Source organism: Botrytis cinerea, chromosome 11 (genome assembly GCF_000143535.2).
Source record: "Botrytis cinerea B05.10 chromosome 11, complete sequence".
Lineage (NCBI taxonomy): Eukaryota > Fungi > Ascomycota > Leotiomycetes > Helotiales > Sclerotiniaceae > Botrytis > Botrytis cinerea.
In genome coordinates, this window is record NC_037320.1 from 1204873 (window position 1) to 1222044 (window position 17172).

Consider the following 17172-nt stretch of genomic DNA (forward strand, 5'->3'; position numbering starts at 1 on the left):
GAAAACCAAGTGCGCCACCACTGAGCCAACTGGATTTTGTTTGTTGTGGAATAAAGCTTGTTGTTTTTGGATTTAACAAGTGCCGAAAAGGTACTGATGTTGCTGATGATTGTTGTTTGAATGAGAATCGAGCTTTTCGCAACGTTGGTGGCACCATTGTGATTTATGGAAGTGTGCTAGAACTGTAACCATTGAGTCATTCTGCGTAATGAGATTTTTTGACATGATAGTTTTGAGTTTGGTTGAAAGTTCCAAACGTCCGATGAACTTGCACAATTCATTTGAATTTCAAGAACTGTACTGGGTACTTGAATTATTCATAGTAATCTTCAAATACTAAGGAGCTGCTATTGGTTCGGATGACTGTGAATCCATTTCCCTCGTGATGGTATTCTATACAGCAGACCTTGAAATTTGAATACTGGCTCAACTTTGAGAGGAATCCATCTGATTCTGCTCGCAAATGTGCAAGTCTCTTCAGGAAGTAAGACATATAGCCAAGCCGTCTTCACGTCTGAGCAATTAAGAGCGTCTAGTTCCAAGGCTTTTCGTATAGACATTATGATCTAGAGAACTTCAAATTCATCCAAGAAATAATCATACGTCATGTGCAAATGTGTAAATGTGTAAAGATGTAGCCAAGCCGCCAGTGACGTTGGCCCTTTCCAGATCTTCAGCTCTCGGGCATTTGAAATTTGAAGCCCTTCATCTTAAAGAGCCCCCAACTTTCACCATTAACTGCAAGAAAAGACAAGAAGTGCACCTCGTCCCAAAAGCTCCTACACGTGGTGGAACTATGTCTTTGAAATTCCCGTTGAATTCTGCCGAAGGATGAAAATTCTTCATCACGACTCACGACTCACGACTCCCAATTCACATTCGTCAGCCGTCGCATACAACCCCATGAAGTTAATATCCAAAGTTTCAAAAGGAAGAAAAAAGAGCCTTGCTCTTTTCGATACCCCATACGATTGATATATGGTTATCATGTCATGTCAGTCAAATAGTGGATCAGATCATGACAATCAAACATGACATCCATGATAGTGAGATGAGTCCTTTCCGATGATCTGCCACGAAACAAACGGTGAAGGATCACTAGTAGTATAAGTGCGGGAATATGTATTACTTGAATAGAAAGATCTCCATAGCATCTCGGTAATGGCATCACTCTCGGCAATATGGCCGATTTGACCCTCCTTGGAATATGGATACTGTGTCGGAATATTTTTGTTCCCATGACTATGGGAGCTTGCATGCTTGGGTTGAGGAACATGGTAATCTGCATGCACGGCAATGGAGATTTGAGAGACAATGGGTTATTAGGTGTGGATCAGGAGGAGGGATATGAGAGTCTGTGAAGTGAGGAGCTGTGAATGTAGAAGTCCCTCGTTCCTTGTTCCACTATCGAACATCTTCATTCTCAAGAATTGCCGCAATAGGTAGCTCAAATCCACATATGGGCAAGCCTGGGAAGGAAGTGTGTGTTGCCTATGATATATGTGATTGTGCTTTGATGCTGGGCCAAGAATTTAAAGAATATTGGCAAGAAAAATTCTCCGATGATTGGAATTTGGATTGAACATTAGAATATTGGAGGGTTGGAGGGTTGGAGGGTTGGCATGTTGGAATGTTGGAATATCGTCGGAACCAGCGGGGCAAGGGATTAATTAATTAACTTGATACATCTTGCATTTTCTTATCGATATCGCAAACTGCAAGTATGTACTCCGTCCAGATAAGCCCCGCTACAACGGGAGAGATTATCACGTTGGAGCTTGGTGTCGAGTTGGATACTGGGGTCAAAAGGAGAGGGTGTTGGATCAAATACGCCGGTAGACGTACGGACGCAATGGCAATGCTATTAAAAGGCACAAAATCAATAGATCCATCCGTTACTTTGCTTTTTCCGTCACATGAAGATATACTTCGCATCGCAGAACCAATTCCGCCATAGCTTCGGCGCGTAAATGGGTAGATGCGGAAGTGCTAGTTGGTATTGAGATGCGGGATGGGTGGTCTTAGATCTCTTGCAGATTTTAACCAACTTGGAAGCTTGCTTGAATTCGAGCCCGATTCAGAGATCCGACAATCGGAAACGATCTTTGGGGGGACCAGAGATGTTTCCATGATTCTAGAAGATGTTCTGGGACCCTGGAGAGGATATATGCAAACAAACGTGTAGATACAGACGTGTATGTCGTATGGGTCATTAGCTACCCTTCATGGAAATGGAAGTCTGTGGAGGGATTGGAAGAAAGGCCACTGGATGAGAGACCGCTGGCCTATTCTGCGACCGCAAAGCTACTCTATTTTCATGTATACTTCTAAAATGAGGATCGCTGTGAGGTGGGTGCAGTAGGACAGAGGTCTCTTTGAAATTCTCTTGATTGGTTATGTTTACATCGTTTAAGCGGTGAACAGCGAAAAAGGAAGAGGCGAATATGCAATGGTTAAGTGCTTGCAGCTTGCATATGCAAGGGCCGTCTTTTTTTCCCTCACTGCCAGTACCTTTTGGTAAGAAAAATTTGTTGTGCCGTTGCATCGCAGAACATCATGTACCTAACAGAGGAGGCTCGTGTTCTGCATGTGTGCTTAAGGATATATTTCAAATGTAAGTAAGTACGTGCAGGATTTGGGTAATACGACTAGCAAGTCATGCTGGGACGCGTGAATGGCACATTGGCCCAGGCTGTGTGCATTCAATATGCGATTGCATGATGTTGTTCACAAACAGGGCAAGTAGACGTGACAAGAACGCGTCTCAATAATCCTTCAACATACGAGACCAAGAGTGGCTTTTCTGACGTATCATTTTTGGAGCAGATTTTGAACGCGGGATAGAATGCGCTGGTGTTTCGGATTGGGGTCTAAAATGATTAGAAATTGGGGGCATAGCCGAAAGGGTCAACCTCTCTGCTGGGAATTTTGCGATTGGGACAGTATTCTGGGTTCGTACTCGGTGAGAAGGCTGAATACTGAGCTTTGGCATTGTGCTTTGGGTGTAGTTCTAGAAATCCATTCGATTGTGAGTTAGCCATTGGAAAGCCCAAGGTAGATCCTCCAGAACCTACATAGTTCGATAGCCAAGAAGGGGAATAGAGTCATAGATGGCATGCAATAGTGTTTGTGGAGTAGACAATTTAACTAGCATGTCTTGGATCTTACCTCATAGTGAAGAAGCACCTATGTAGGTAGTTAGTCTTCGCTGCTGACATCCACCCGCACTGCAGAATACGCCAAAGGATTAGATATGAGATAGGACTGAATGAGGGGGAAGTGTCCGTGGCTGACATTCAATTTCCTTTGAACCGGGCCACGGTCATCTAAAGCTTTGCTTTCTTTTTCTCGGGCCGTCGTGGGTATGGATGAGCTAAAGCTCCTAACTACGATGTTTTGCGAGACATTGAAAGCTTCATACTATGACACCTCGTAGGGCATCCGACGTTGCCGCATCAATATGATAATTGTTATACCACCAGTACCGTGGCAGTTTAAGATTCGGGAAGGTTGAGTCGTTTTGACCGACATGAAAATGCGGAGAAGCGATGAAGGGGTTCCCATCTTCATGTTTTTACCACTCTATATTTGGGGGATCGCCATGTGCCAATATCAGCAACGCCCACAACAAATTATCATGTAGCTGTGTACGCTTTGATGCGGTGTTCCCCCAAATCGGAGCGAATTTCAATAGCACAAAAGAAATTCAAACGGCTTTCGCAGATCATAATATACTTGATGAGCTTTGTGGGTGTACGGAAGTTTCCTTTTGATTGGGTCACTCGGTCTAAGGCTCGAAGTCGGCTGTTGCACCGAGAGAACTCAAGATTTTGAGAGGGATGAGACTATTAGATGGCCAGGGGATGGTAAAATAGCTAAGATGTCAGGTTAAGGAACAGTAGATGGCATGTCAGGTACCGTTCTCAGCCGACTGTACTACTGAATATAGGCAGAGGAAGTCATGTCAGTAGCACGCATGTTCCACGTTTTGTATGGAGTATGGAGAAGAATTTCAATATCACATAACCCTATCGGCGTAGTGCAATAATGGTACCACATGGAGGCTTGGACAACTGATTGCAGCTGACATTAGCATCGAAAAACAAGATATTCGGATTTCGAAATGAATATCTTGAGCCGGAGTTTGTAGATCAGGAAATTTTTGCTTCTCTTCGTCCAATTGAATGCTGGCATTGGATATGGGATTGCAGACATCCTGCATATGTACTCGTCGACTTGAAACTTATACCTCCGCCACTCCACTCAGTCTCATAGAGTATTGGTATCTTGCACGACAAGCAGGGACGAGGATGCCACGCTGACATGATTACCAAGATCCGATCAAAACTTCTACTACTCGTGTCACCATTCGAAACCCTGTTTGAACGATTCATCGACATGAAGGGGCTGAATTTGACTGCGTGCTAAATGGACTGGGAGGCGATTTATGATTATCGCCCCGTTGACTACTGCACTGAATGACTGGAGTTCCTTACTCACCGCTTCATCGCGTCAATACCTCGATACCTCTTCCCGTCGAAATAGCCATCAATATTGAATCTCGGGAAGCCTTCTGTGACTTGATTCATGCCTCTTTCTTTTTTTCTCTCTCTCGGAAACATTCCGTGCCATCGTGATAATAATTGATGGTTGCATGAATTAATGGGAGTTTACCATGTCTCGATTCTATCCTACGCCGCTGGACCTACCAAGATATCGTCACTTGCCAACCACTGTTTATGCTGCAGCGAGTCAACTGACTACACTGTCACCTTGATGACCTGCTCTACATGTGCATGTTTTGCGGCGGCGAACGTGGTGTTCTGTGGTTAAAATCCGTTGAAGATCCGAAGAGTTCGTCTGTCGAAGATTGGAGTTCGAACCAGGGTGATTGATAGAATAATCCACTTCTTCTCGGCACGTTTCTGCACGGTCTAGTTTCTATATTGGCAAATGACAAACCCAGTCCTTTTCAATCTCAACCACTCCATCACGCTCGAACCCTTCCTCTTGTCGACTAGCTCCAAGTCCATCCTAATCCACTCTTGAATTGTATAACCCTAGCCACAAGTTTTTTCCATGTCACGTACCTTGTAACTCAATATGCGAGGCACGTTTCGGCAATGGCGTCAAATATCATGTCAAGCTGTCATTCGTTCACTTCAGTGACTACACAAAATCTCCGAGGACTTCAACTAGGTTACATCGGAAAACAGCTCAACATCAACCACTCACTGGCCTTCAAAGACTATTGGTTTCGAGCCAGGGAAACTGGGAGAGCCAATAGATATTGATTTCAGTGTTTGCTCACCCCACCAAGAATAGCTTGCACTTGCCCCTGGGTCGTCCTGGGTCAGGCTGGGTAGGTGTATTGACTGCCCAAGGTCGGAAAGATGGGCAAGGATCTAATTCTGCACTTCTGCACTTCTGCACACCCACCTGCAGCTCAGTTCAGTTCTTTGTTTGTTCGATGATACCATCATGCCACACAGCACATTTGCATTCAGCCATCAAATGATCCCGATCCCACAGACCACAGGTAAGACGCTTATGCCGCTCCGTAGTCAACACTGATGCTTTCTCCACTTGAAAAAGTAGCTCCAACTACCGTATACGACTACTTTTGTTATTCTTATATAGGTACTGGTGCCTGCATCTTGAGTTGGTCTGGGACCTTCATTACGTCTGAACCAGATCTGTCAGTATATTTGGGCTGGTCTCTGAGGATCAATAGATCCCAAGGCTTATTCTCTTATTTCTCTTCACCCTGGCCTTCTTCATCCTCTTTCGTTCATTTCTATTTCATATTCATTACGACATCTTTCAATCAAGACCAAATAGTGAGAAGCAAGGAAAGGACCCAGTCGGTTCAACGGTCTAACGACTGACAACAATGTTTTGATCATATAAATCGAGCTTGATATTTGCTCCTTAGCCAAGCAACCTCACTTCATCATAATGCGGGGCATTCATTTGTTGTTCGCAACATTGATGTTATTTCTTCTATCATCCGCTCAAACACTCGTTGCTATCAATGATTTCTCAATATCAGAACCATCACCTTCAAAATCCCCTAGTACAACAAACCTAGAGTCCTCGAGCTCGAGGAAGGATGAATCGACATCCACGTTATCTACAGCCACATCATTGATCACAAACACAATCGCTATCTCTTCTATTCTATCAGCCTCTTCAACGTCTGGAGCAGAGCACTCGGCCGGCAATGCCGGAGTTGCATCAACAGCCACAACGAGTGATCTTCTATCGACTCCAACAGCAGCTTCATCTACAAGTTCTGGTATTAATCGCAATACACTGATAATCATTCTCGCCTCCGTCCTCGGTACACTCGCTATCGTTGTTGTTTCAATTGCTATATATCTTTTCAAGCGATATCGAAGGGAACGTAGTTTCACAGGAAGAGGAGTTACTCCGATAGACGATAGCGAAATTGAATCATGGCGACGCTCTGGGAATGAAAGGAAAGTGTTTATGGGTGAAGACTTGGTATTCGACAAAGAGACTGGAGGTCGAGATTTCTTTCAATCCAATACAATACAAATGGCGCACTCTCCGGGCTGGACGTGGACTGCTTCTCCTACATCTATTCGAACACGATCTACATTTTACCCTTCAGGTATCTCAGGATACGTACCTGATACCCCTACTTTCCTCGCCCAGGCTCCGAACGCTAGAGTTGGCCTTACAGACGAAATCATGCCGGGAGCGGAACCATTCATAAAACCAACCGAACGGCATAGATCAAGGTTGTCGAAGTCAGGAGGTCATGCACGCACGAAGAGCAGAAGGAGTAGTCTTAGTGCGAGAAGCATGTGGAGTATCAAAAGTGGCAATGGAGGCGAATCAAAAGAATTAAGAGCCAACGACAGGGTAGCAACATGGTACGATCCAGAAGATGACTTCCGAATCCATAAAGATTACAACCACAGAGACTACAACGATTCACCCATGTCATTTCGAGAAATGACGCCAGGCCCGGGGACTCCTGGGCCAGTCACATCATTATCACCAAGACCACCACCGCGTGTTGCGAACCCGTCGTTCTGGGATAACGACCGTGAGATTGGGTTGGCCATCTCATAGTATTAGGCCTGGACGCCAGTTCTTTTTCTTAAATGCATTGTTTGGGTTATGGGGGCAGTGGAGTTAGTTTGTTATAAATGACGGAGGGTTACATATATTGATACCAAGGAGGATTTGTTCATATTGGTGGAGCTTGACAACTCGGGGAAGAAACCATGCTAATCGGTGCAACATTGTTGGCACTTGTGGACTGGGAATTTGAAATTCACCACTCGATGAGAGATTTTAGTTATGATATGCACAGTCCGGTGACTGAAGCAACAGAAGAAATACACATAGGCATGATATAGCATGCAGAGATGACAATTTAAATGTAAAATCAACACAAATAAGCTTTGGCTTCAATTGTTCCAGGGTTTTCAGTGCTTCAAATCTGTAGATTGCGCTCACACATCTGAAAAAGTCAAAGTAACACTGTCCGAGTACCCTGCTCAAGGTTATTAGTAGAGGAGACAATTGACCTCGCAAACTAATCTTTAGCACAATACCTCGAAATTTAAGATACAGTAAGCGTCAAATTCTACAGCCTCGCTCACAGTTCAAAGCCATACCCCCATGAGCCACAGTGTGAAGCTTTCACGTGACTCTACACGGGTTTCGCGTCAGCGCGTTTCCCAGGTTTAGACAATTCACCGCCTCCCAAATAAGAATGAATTGCCCAATTGCATTTGCTTAAAGACAAACCCATGAACCAAACTACTATTTCTATCCTCGACGTCACTACCACCGCACACCCCAATTTCTTCTTCCCACGAATACGAACATTTCAAAATGCCTCCACGAAAGAGCGATGTCGTGAAGCCGGTCGTTGGAGATGAAGCTACACCTGTCAAAGAAACGACGGTAGTTCGAGAGGGAACTACTATTGAGGTTTGTTTTTACAATTACTTCCCTTACTTTATGGCCGGACCGGACTCCAATTCTTCTCCTCGATTGGAATTGCCCGAATCGGGATCCATTGACTCTGGATGAGCTCGGTTACTTTGATTTCTCTCCTCGCATTCGAGCTACACGTCGAACTAATGTATATGGTGATGGGCAGGATCTCAGTCTCCCAAAGAGTATCGTAACGCGATTGGCGAAGAGTGTGTTGCCGCCTAATACGCAGATCCAAGGAAATGCGATGTTGGCGATGGGGAAGAGCGCAACGATCTTTGTTAATTATTTGGCTACACAGTGAGTAATTAGGGTTCTTTTGAAGATCGGAGAAATGGGGGGCGGGGGGAAGCTGTTTGAGATTGGGGAAACGACTAAAGTGATAGTTCAACAGAGAAAAGAAGAATTGAAGGAGAACTTGTGTGAGCAGATTGCTAATGCGATTATGAATGAAATAGTGCAAACGAGAACGCACACAGCCGAAGTGTTAAAACGATAGCGCCGCAAGATGTTTTTAAGGCGTTGGAGGATATAGAATTTCCTGATTTTAAACCGAGGTTGGAGGCGGAACTTGCGAGTTAGTATTCCATTCCATATTGGATGGGTATGGGCGTTCTCGGAGGCTAATCATGATTGAATGGCTATTAGAGTTTATCGAATTGCAAAGCGACAAAAGAAATACACATAAAAAGAAAGTCGCAGCGGATAAAGGACCGGGAGGTCAAGCGGGAGGTGAAGATGGAGAGGGCGATTCGGAAATGTTGGATCGAGAAGGAGATGGAGAACCCAAGGCTAAAAAGGTTAGGCGAGATGGGAGCAGTGGGGGAAGTGGAGAGGCACAAGAAGAACATGATGACGAAATAGATGCAGACGAAGAGCATGATGAAGAAGTGGAAGGAGAGGAAGGCGAGGACGAAGAAGAAGGGGAGGGTGAAGCAAGGGAAGATGATGACGGAGAAGAGAAGTTCGATGTTGAGGAGGCAGAAGAAAAAGAGGTAGACGATGAGGCGCTGGATAATGGGGAAGATAGTGACTGAAGCTAGCATTATTTTACGTGGCTTCCAAAGAAGGGCGAAAGTAAAAGGGAATATCTTATTTGTTAAGGATTGGAATTGGAAGGGAAGCGAAGCGTGCATTTGCAATGATGGAGTTTGGTATATGGATATAGGTTGTCAAGAACAAAAGTCCGCCAGGCATAGCAATATATGATTGCCAATTCATATCTGCCAAAGTTCCGTTAAATATAGATGTATAGTGGATGTTGGTCTAAGCGAGGAAAGCTTGTATCTCAATTTCAGGATAGAGAAAAGCCTAGTGTCTAATCAATCGCCTTTGAAAATAAAGAGGCACGAGGACCTACAATAAGTTTTTCGAGTGAAGTAATCCTCAACCTGCAAAGCCAACCTCTTGCTTGAATTGAACTAATAAGTCAGATCAAAAACATATGTCAGGAAAAGCGGCAAGCCCAAATGCATTGGGAGCATCTCAAAGATAATTTGTACAACTAAAAGAGCGATTTTTCCCTTCTTCACTTCTCCTCACTTCCTTCTGCTAAGTTGAGCATACATCTATCTTATTTAACCAATATCTCGTGTTTGAGGAATTGCACCACTAGCATAATTACTAAGCCTCTTCCCGTCAGATCAGTCTTTCTCTGATGCTAATTAATATATCGCCAATGTGAATCCACGATACCGGCTGTCCAACTAACGTGTGAGTGATTCCATAAAATTCATCCTGCCGTACTCGGAACATTGATTTGGCTGAGAGAATTTCTTAGGGTAGGAGCGCGGGGAACTTTCATGATCGAAAATGGTCGATTAGAACATCGGAAGACTATCAGGCTGAAGCGAGGCGTTTCTGGATCAGATGGCTCATTTAGAGCTTCAATAGCCCTCGAAGAATTGTTCTGTTCGTACTCATAACTGTATAAGACAGTATTGAACAGGTAGTGAAAACTTATATGTGGGTATCAGGTGCTTGGTTATTTGAACAGAAATTGGAGCTCCAGACTACGTCATCTATAAATGCTGATTATTTGCTGCCTCTTCTATTAGCAAATAAATACATTCAGATACACTTAGTACGAGTTATAGCTTTATGATAATAACTCCGAATAGTAATATTTAATATATTGATACTTGAATCAGTATGTATATTCTTAATATTGGCTGGATATTGTTCATCTAATCGGGTCGATATTACCCTGCAGTGTTCGACTTGTCGGCTATGATCTACGAACATTTATAGAATTAGATTCAGCAAATTGACTGCTATTATAAAACCCAAGGCTGACGTAAGTCGTAATACCAGATAGAGCTTCTCCCTCCGGGGAAAAAAGGATTCATAGTTGATCTTTGTAAAACACTATCGACGCTCAATTATCATCAAGTTTAACCGAGATGATTCGAGTATGTCACCATGCTTGAAGGGTTCGGCTTTAAACCACAGACCAACTGTCCAGATTTGAGCCCTGAACTGCCATCTGAGCGGGATACAGCTCCAGCAAACTCATTGGCATATTTATCATAGCTGATGTCTTCTCCTAAAGTTTCCTGATCGTTCGGTTATGGTTTGCAAGTGATATTCCCACAGCCTCGACTCGAATTTCGACTTCATTGTCGACTAAAGGTAAATGACACGTGTCATTCGGAGCAAACACAAACAAATTTGATGCAATGACACTGCCAACTTTGATTCTGGCAGGAGGTAGATCCCCAAAGTTACTCGTCCAAAGTTTTTGAGCGGACGGATTGCTTTGAATCTCCCTTCTCAACACCTTGGTTGTTACAGTTCTTCCGATCTCAAAGGTTCCAGAAACTTCGTGGAATTCTGATTTGTACTGAAGGCTAACTGTGTCAAAGTCCCATTTCGTTCTTCAGATAATCTTCAACGGGGGTTTCTATTGAGGATCCTTTAAGCAGCCTTCTGGATCGAGTCCAACAATACCATATTTGATCTTGTTTTTTCCCCACCGAACTACTCGAAAAAGTCTTTCGGTGAGATTAAAAAAGGTATTAAAAACAATTTGTCTTGCTCTTGAAACTCAGATGACGCCTCTGGCCGTCCTTATTAAAAATTTGAAAAGTTTGTCTTTCCGCCTCTAAACAAAGTCATCATTTTGATGTTACGAAATCGTGTAACTTGTGAGATTACTTACGAATTGAGTAGATAGCGAACACGACGAATGAAGTTTAAAATATCCGATCCTTGGGGTTTATCTTGTGAATAGCACCACTATAAAACTTAGTTGTTAGGGAACATACCCCAATGAAGATTAAGAGCGTTTCTAAGTTGATGATAAAAGGATCGTAGAATTCAGTTGAGAATCCTTGATCCTCGGGGGGTTTCTTGGTATTATATACTTTGACGCTGATTCTTGAGGGGCCGTGCTCTAGTCTTCTTGTCAAATTCTCATAGTGTCCATTTTTAGGTCTTAGTGTATAAAGAGAGCAACTTCTTTGATCCGCACAAATAAAGATCAAGTTTACTTTGCCTTGTCACCTGCAGAATAATCGCTACTTTTCGATCATTTGGTCACGCCGGCAAAGACAATACTTCCCTTGGTCCATAAAAGTAGAGGGCAAACAAACTTTACTACTTGACTGTGACCTTGCATGGATTACGTTCCAGCTATCTGGACGTGCCGCACTCCTGCATTCTCCAATAATGCTTACTTTATGGTAGCAGATATAGCGCCGGGGCTATTTCGTTCCCATAAGCATGGCTCATTATCAAAGTTTCACATTGAGCTATATTGCGTCACAAAATGTTATCGATTCATGTATATCTGGGTACTTGCCGCAGTGTCTGAAATCGGCGGGGTGATGCATGTATGTCCTCCAGAACACCGGATAAGGAAGAAAACATGTTTTTTAGCTTCGCTATTTTCAGACATCTTGAGTACGCGAATAGATTTTCAATCGAGTTGTAATACGACCTTCCTATCAATGATCAAAAAATAGTGCGGCGAGGACTTGCGATGAGATCTCTTCTTGGACATCGGTTCCAGAAGCTGGTCAGGGGGTAGGTGGGGCTTTGGCGAAACCTCGGGACGACTGGCGGAATTATACCACCTTAAAAACAGCTGGTCCTTTTTTTTATTACGATTTTAAGAGGATGGCCCGGAAATCTATATTAGTCTGGTTGCTACATTGCGGCTGTCGTCAGGTTTTACAACGATCTGCACTTACATGGAAATCAACATCCCAGAGTAAGACGCCGCAATCAGTTAAAGATTATTCGATGGGGATTGCGGATTCTGCAATCCGAGTGGATGCATTCAGTATGCGCCGCAATTAAGATATTTCGGGATTCTTACCCGATGAGGGCCGTGCAAGATTATGGTACCAGTCTACCGGATTATGTTATAAGATAATTGAGGTGGCTGCTTCCTACAAACGGAAGGCAATTGATGGGAATTGCTTGAATATACAGGAGATTGAGCCCCTGTGAAGCACATTCCAATCCTTGTAGTCGGTATCACAGTACCGTGTTTCAGTCTTTTGTGATTTTGCGCATCATACTTCCATCGTTCACTCAGAGAATTGCTAAAGCATCATGATCTGTTAAGCCTTCACTCCCTAGGTCCTGGCAAGCAATACATTATCCCCACTCATATGCCCAGTAACTTGCCTGACCTTGCGTTATTATTGATAGAGGTGGGCCTCCGATACAGATAGTAAGAGTTAACGAACCATATGTAGATGATGGTTTCTCTGTCGTAGGTCTCGTTATCTTGTTAGAAATTCTTTGAACACTCAAAAACACCAAAAATGGCGGAAACACAAGTGGCTCCGATATCGAATCGTATGAATGATATCATTCATAATCTGCTTCCTGCCGCTGCCGCCGCCGACCATGCTGAGCCTAATCCTGAACTAGTCAACTTATCTCTGGCCGGCAATCAACTTATTCGTGGTGAATTGTTGGATATTTGTAAAAGTGACATTGCAAAGAATTTAACTCAGAAGGTCAGTAGCGTTTCTCTAATAAATCATGACTCATTTCTCACTTTATTATATCTCAAATAGACTTTCAACTACCCAATGGGACTAGGAGGAGATCCTTCCCTGATGCAAGCACTATCCTCGTTCTTCAATACATATTTCCAGCCATCAACTCTCGTTACTCCCGATCACTTTGTCGTTGCCGCTGGAGCCGGGTTTAGTCTCGATGCTCTTGCATCCAGTATATGCGAGCCAGGAGATTCCCTTCTTGTTCCCGGTCCTTGTTGGAGTTTGCACCCCATACCATTTGTCTACAGAAGTTTCAGCTTCTATCATCATTAAATCGCTATACTGACTCGAATAGATTCTTTCGGCGCATATATCTACTGCCATGCTGGTGCTAAACTTGCCCCTGTTTATCCCGCACCATATTCTACGGCTCTTTCTTCAAATCCATTGATTCCTGCTCTCGAAGCGGCCTATGATGGTGCTACCAATCCGAAATGTATCAAGGGATTGATTATCTGTAACCCACACAATCCATTTGGACGATGTTATTCGAAATCTGCACTGCAGTCGATTTTGAAATGGTGTTCGCAAAAGGGATTGCACTACATCTCCGATGAAGTATACGGTGGGATACAGTTTGGGGACACGCAGAGCGATAGATTCGTATCAGCACTATCTCTACTGGGCGATAGTTCAGACTCCGATGATGGAATAGTATTCGATAAAAGCAAACTCCATGTTCTCTGGAGCACGAGTAAACTATTCGGTATACCTGGGATTAGACTGGTATGTCAAGTATGCGCTCACAATATCTGATAGTTAACAATATCGCAGGGTTGTTTGATCACTCAAGCCAACCCCATGGTTCGCATTGGATCTATAATTTCAACTTATAATCAAAGTTCATCTCTCTCTGCTCTCCTGCTCACACATGTCCTAAACTCAACCGAACTTCCTGCTTTATTGAGCAAGAATCACGAACTTCTCGCCAATTCATACGACCTATTTTCTTAAACTTTGACTCGTCTTGGTATTGAATTTCTACCCGCAAGTGCGAGCTTTGTAGTCTTCGCCGAATTCGTCAAGGGTGCAAAGTCTTGGGAAGACGAAGCAACTTTTATGCAAGGGCTGAAGCAGTATAAAGTCATAGTCAGTGCAGGGAGTGGATTCGGTGGCGCGGAGGAAGAAAAAGGCTGGGTAAGGATCACTCTTGCTGTTCCTTGGGAACAATTCTGTGAGGGCGTTAAAAGGATTGAAAACTTTTTCCTTGAAAGCGGCTTAGCATGATATCTTGTTAGAGTTAAGATACTTTCGTGTGTACTGAACTTAGTCATCGAAAAGATTGTTTTGATAGCGTAGCGTCGCAACATGACACTTTTCGGCATTCACGCATTGATAATAGATACAAGGCAAATAAGAAAAGAGATTCGAAGCCGTGAATGAGAAGCTATATGGGCGTATAAATTTCTGCTACAAAATGATAGTTCATTCTGGAGAAAGATCAGGAAATTCTTAACCCGAATCAAAACCTTGGTTCTGCGCCTTGACTGAGGAGCAAACAGATTTCTATCGTGCCTGGGGGTGTACCGAGCCCGATGAAAATTAAAACCCAATACCAATTCCTAGTCAAGCTCCGCTCAGTCTCGAGAAGGGAGAAATCCTTTTGACAAATAACAATTATCACCACAAAGGGAGAAAAGGTGGCGAGATAAAGTTTCTGAGCGCGTTGCAAAGTGAGAACAACTAGCGCGAAACAAAGAAACACAGATTAAGATGTCAGATTTCTAGGGATCTACTGCTGACGACTAAATGAACGAGCAAGCGATGGAGTATTTGTAACTTCGAAAGTAAAACTAGGAGCTGTACTGGTCCTGCTTGCTAGGTAGGAACCAGGAGAGTTTGACATATGATACACTGGAGATAATTACATGAGAAACATCGATTTGTAAACATTACATAGTATCCTGTATGAATTTCTTTCGTGCGAGGATTTAGCTACCGATGGAAGTTTAACATAGTGTTTTGGTAACTATGGAATTGTATCACATAACTGATTCCTTGTCCTACATCCACGAAAAGTGAACAGAGTGGTGTTTTACTTTTTGGCATATTCCCAATTGCAATGTGATATTGTGTCTAATATACCCATACACATTTCTTTTGCGAATAACAGACAATAGTTATTCAATCTCCTCCCCCACCCCCCAATACCCCTCATAACCTATTATACATCTTTTCTACTATATATGGTCTTAGGTATTTGAGACGAGACTTTGACGTTGACAAAACGTAGTATAGGGGGTGAGGAATAGCATATCAACGAAACCAAACGCTCAAAAAGATCGGATCAAAACAGTAGATGTGTACTTCAAGAATAAAAATGGAGAGGACTGGGTGGTACGATAATTTGCGTTGCCGTATAGTAATACAAGTATCTGATTACACTTTCCTCAAGCTACGCGAAGTGACAAGCGAATGATAGCGGGCGTAGGGAAGTGGAGAAAGAGCACGCAAGCTAAACGATCAATTCACCGGGACCAGAATACTACTACGATGCCTAAATCAAACAATTCAAAGATGGAAACATGATGCTATTGTTTTATAGAAAAATGCGTATATAGAAAGTAAGTATGTCGAATCAGAGTCAAACTATTTCCTCTTCCCGCATCATCCCTAATCTATTTTCTCTCCTTTTACTTCAACCCTGTTTCTCGGCCGTTTGTGTAGAACCGTTGACGAATCCCTAGAAGCCAGAAAATATACCTCGTGGCCGCTGAATATCACTAAGTAGTCTTATATATTCCTCAGGACTTAGAATCCACGACCACATCGACAGATCATCCTACAGAAAATAGAAAAGAGGGTTACTGTCCCTGGACAAGCCAAAATTAAAACTAGCAAATGAAACACTGCAATTCAAGACCGATGAAGTGGGTGACCAGAAGAAGTACAGTATTGGTGTTGAGCGGGCCACGGTTTAAAGCCGTGGAGACTGAAAGAATGCGGCCAATTATCTTGACGCAGGCGGGCTGTTTCGAGCCTAAGCTGAAGAATCGATACACAATTGATGATGTGATAGTTTGATAAGACTTTTCTGAATTATAGTATCAATAATAACTTCTGACACGGAAAAATAAGAGCGCGCTGGCATTAAGATCTCAAAAAGGCCAGAACAACACAGGAAACAGCACAAGTTCCAAGAAACGGACTCTCCAGTGGAAGGTGCCACGCAAAAATATCGGTGAAATTATGCTCCATATACACACAATTAATCTTGTAAAGCATAGTTTCAGACCAGGTTTCTTCGAAGTCGAAACCGGAATAGGTTCAAGACAGTCAAGGTGACAATTTTCACTAGTCGATATTGGAATCGAGAGCACGAGAGTCAAATCTGGTGGATAAAGCACCATTTCCATTCCACACACAGCTTCAAATTGCCAGGCAGGTTGTATAATTTGTAGAGCTTCTGCAAGCACATCCATATTCCACAATACAGGTGGACTGACAGATGCTTTGTCGCATTTAGCAAACTCATCTAAGCCAGTATCGCTGCTTTTTTCACAGAAATTTAAAGTGTAGATTTTCTAGAAATTATCAGCAAGGCCTATAGTGGCGTATATGCCACATCATATCAGTGTTGCTTCCGACTTACCGGTTGATCTGGAAATGATACACGTGCCGTGAAAAGAGCTAATCGATTTGCTTTTGCAGTTGCCTCAGCAGCCGTGCTGTATTCTATCAAAAAAAACGTCCCAAGACCCACTAGGAAGATGAGAAACAGTAGCCTCGCAAGTAGGTCTAACGCGTTGGATTTGATTTCTGTGCGTCGCAACCAACCCCACAGGGTTTGTTTGGAAACTGGCTTCACAGGCGTAGTTTGTGTTGATGCATCTACTGTGGCAGCTGGCAAATCTTCCATTTCAATGGAAGCAAGAGATGTGAGGTTGCTCAGAGAAGTATCGGTTGTAAGAGGCTCACTCGAGGACACAACAAGATCTTGTTCTGTCGAAGTTGGAGGGAGTGGTCTTGGATGAGTTGAAATTTCAATCGATACTATCTTAATATCCTCTGGAAGAAGAGGTGGATGAAGCGAGCAGATCATGAGAACTATGGACGAATTTCTTTCATTTACAATATTACTGATGAGGCTGAGTAGCATTTCCTGATTAGGGGATAGAAAGCCTTGATCATACCCAACTTCAGGCTGTGCACTACAGTCACATCAAGAAAATGT

General features: G+C 43.2%; 4 protein-coding genes across 4 annotated transcripts; 3 read left to right on the top strand and 1 right to left on the bottom strand.

Moving 5' to 3' along the window:
• The first annotated feature begins 5851 nt into the window (after positions 1-5851).
• Positions 5852-7396, top strand: BCIN_11g03460 (hypothetical protein). Its single transcript, XM_024695959.1, has one exon. The coding sequence runs from the start codon at positions 5959-5961 to the stop codon at positions 7102-7104; it is 1146 nt and encodes a 381-aa protein (XP_024551761.1). The 5' UTR covers positions 5852-5958; the 3' UTR covers positions 7105-7396.
• A 421-nt stretch (positions 7397-7817) lies between these two features.
• On the top strand, positions 7818-9271 carry BCIN_11g03470 (hypothetical protein). The gene is made up of 4 exons (XM_001556830.2): positions 7818-7974; positions 8147-8280; positions 8439-8557; positions 8629-9271. Exons 1-4 carry the CDS (start codon positions 7876-7878, stop codon positions 9015-9017), a joined length of 741 nt encoding a protein of 246 aa, XP_001556880.1. The 5' UTR covers positions 7818-7875; the 3' UTR covers positions 9018-9271.
• A 3435-nt stretch (positions 9272-12706) lies between these two features.
• On the top strand, positions 12707-13988 carry BCIN_11g03480 (hypothetical protein). The gene is made up of 4 exons (XM_024695960.1): positions 12707-12953; positions 13014-13212; positions 13294-13724; positions 13773-13988. Exons 1-4 carry the CDS (start codon positions 12756-12758, stop codon positions 13950-13952), a joined length of 1008 nt encoding a protein of 335 aa, XP_024551762.1. The 5' UTR covers positions 12707-12755; the 3' UTR covers positions 13953-13988.
• A 1594-nt stretch (positions 13989-15582) lies between these two features.
• BCIN_11g03490 (hypothetical protein) lies at positions 15583-17064 on the bottom strand. Its single transcript, XM_024695961.1, has 2 exons — positions 16591-17064; positions 15583-16522 (listed from the first exon to the last, which is right to left on the bottom strand). Exons 1-2 carry the CDS (start codon positions 17038-17040, stop codon positions 16097-16099), a joined length of 876 nt encoding a protein of 291 aa, XP_024551763.1. The 5' UTR covers positions 17041-17064; the 3' UTR covers positions 15583-16096.
• Between the last annotated feature and the right edge of the window lie 108 nt (positions 17065-17172).

Excerpts from the sequence above, each read along its gene's own strand:
- BCIN_11g03460 (XM_024695959.1), top strand. The coding sequence starts at position 5,959 with ATGCGGGGCATTCATTTGTTGTTCGCAACATTGATGTTATTTCTTCTA.
- BCIN_11g03470 (XM_001556830.2), top strand. The coding sequence starts at position 7,876 with ATGCCTCCACGAAAGAGCGATGTCGTGAAGCCGGTCGTTGGAGATGAA. Across the intron at positions 7,975-8,146 it reads GAGAGGGAACTACTATTGAG|GATCTCAGTCTCCCAAAGAG; the intron begins GTTTGTTTTTAC and ends GGTGATGGGCAG. Across the intron at positions 8,558-8,628 it reads GTTGGAGGCGGAACTTGCGA|AGTTTATCGAATTGCAAAGC; the intron begins GTTAGTATTCCA and ends AATGGCTATTAG.
- BCIN_11g03480 (XM_024695960.1), top strand. The coding sequence starts at position 12,756 with ATGGCGGAAACACAAGTGGCTCCGATATCGAATCGTATGAATGATATC. Across the intron at positions 12,954-13,013 it reads CAAAGAATTTAACTCAGAAG|ACTTTCAACTACCCAATGGG; the intron begins GTCAGTAGCGTT and ends TATCTCAAATAG. Across the intron at positions 13,725-13,772 it reads GTATACCTGGGATTAGACTG|GGTTGTTTGATCACTCAAGC; the intron begins GTATGTCAAGTA and ends ACAATATCGCAG.
- BCIN_11g03490 (XM_024695961.1), bottom strand. The coding sequence starts at position 17,040 with ATGATCTGCTCGCTTCATCCACCTCTTCTTCCAGAGGATATTAAGATA. Across the intron at positions 16,523-16,590 it reads TATCATTTCCAGATCAACCG|AAAATCTACACTTTAAATTT; the intron begins GTAAGTCGGAAG and ends GATAATTTCTAG.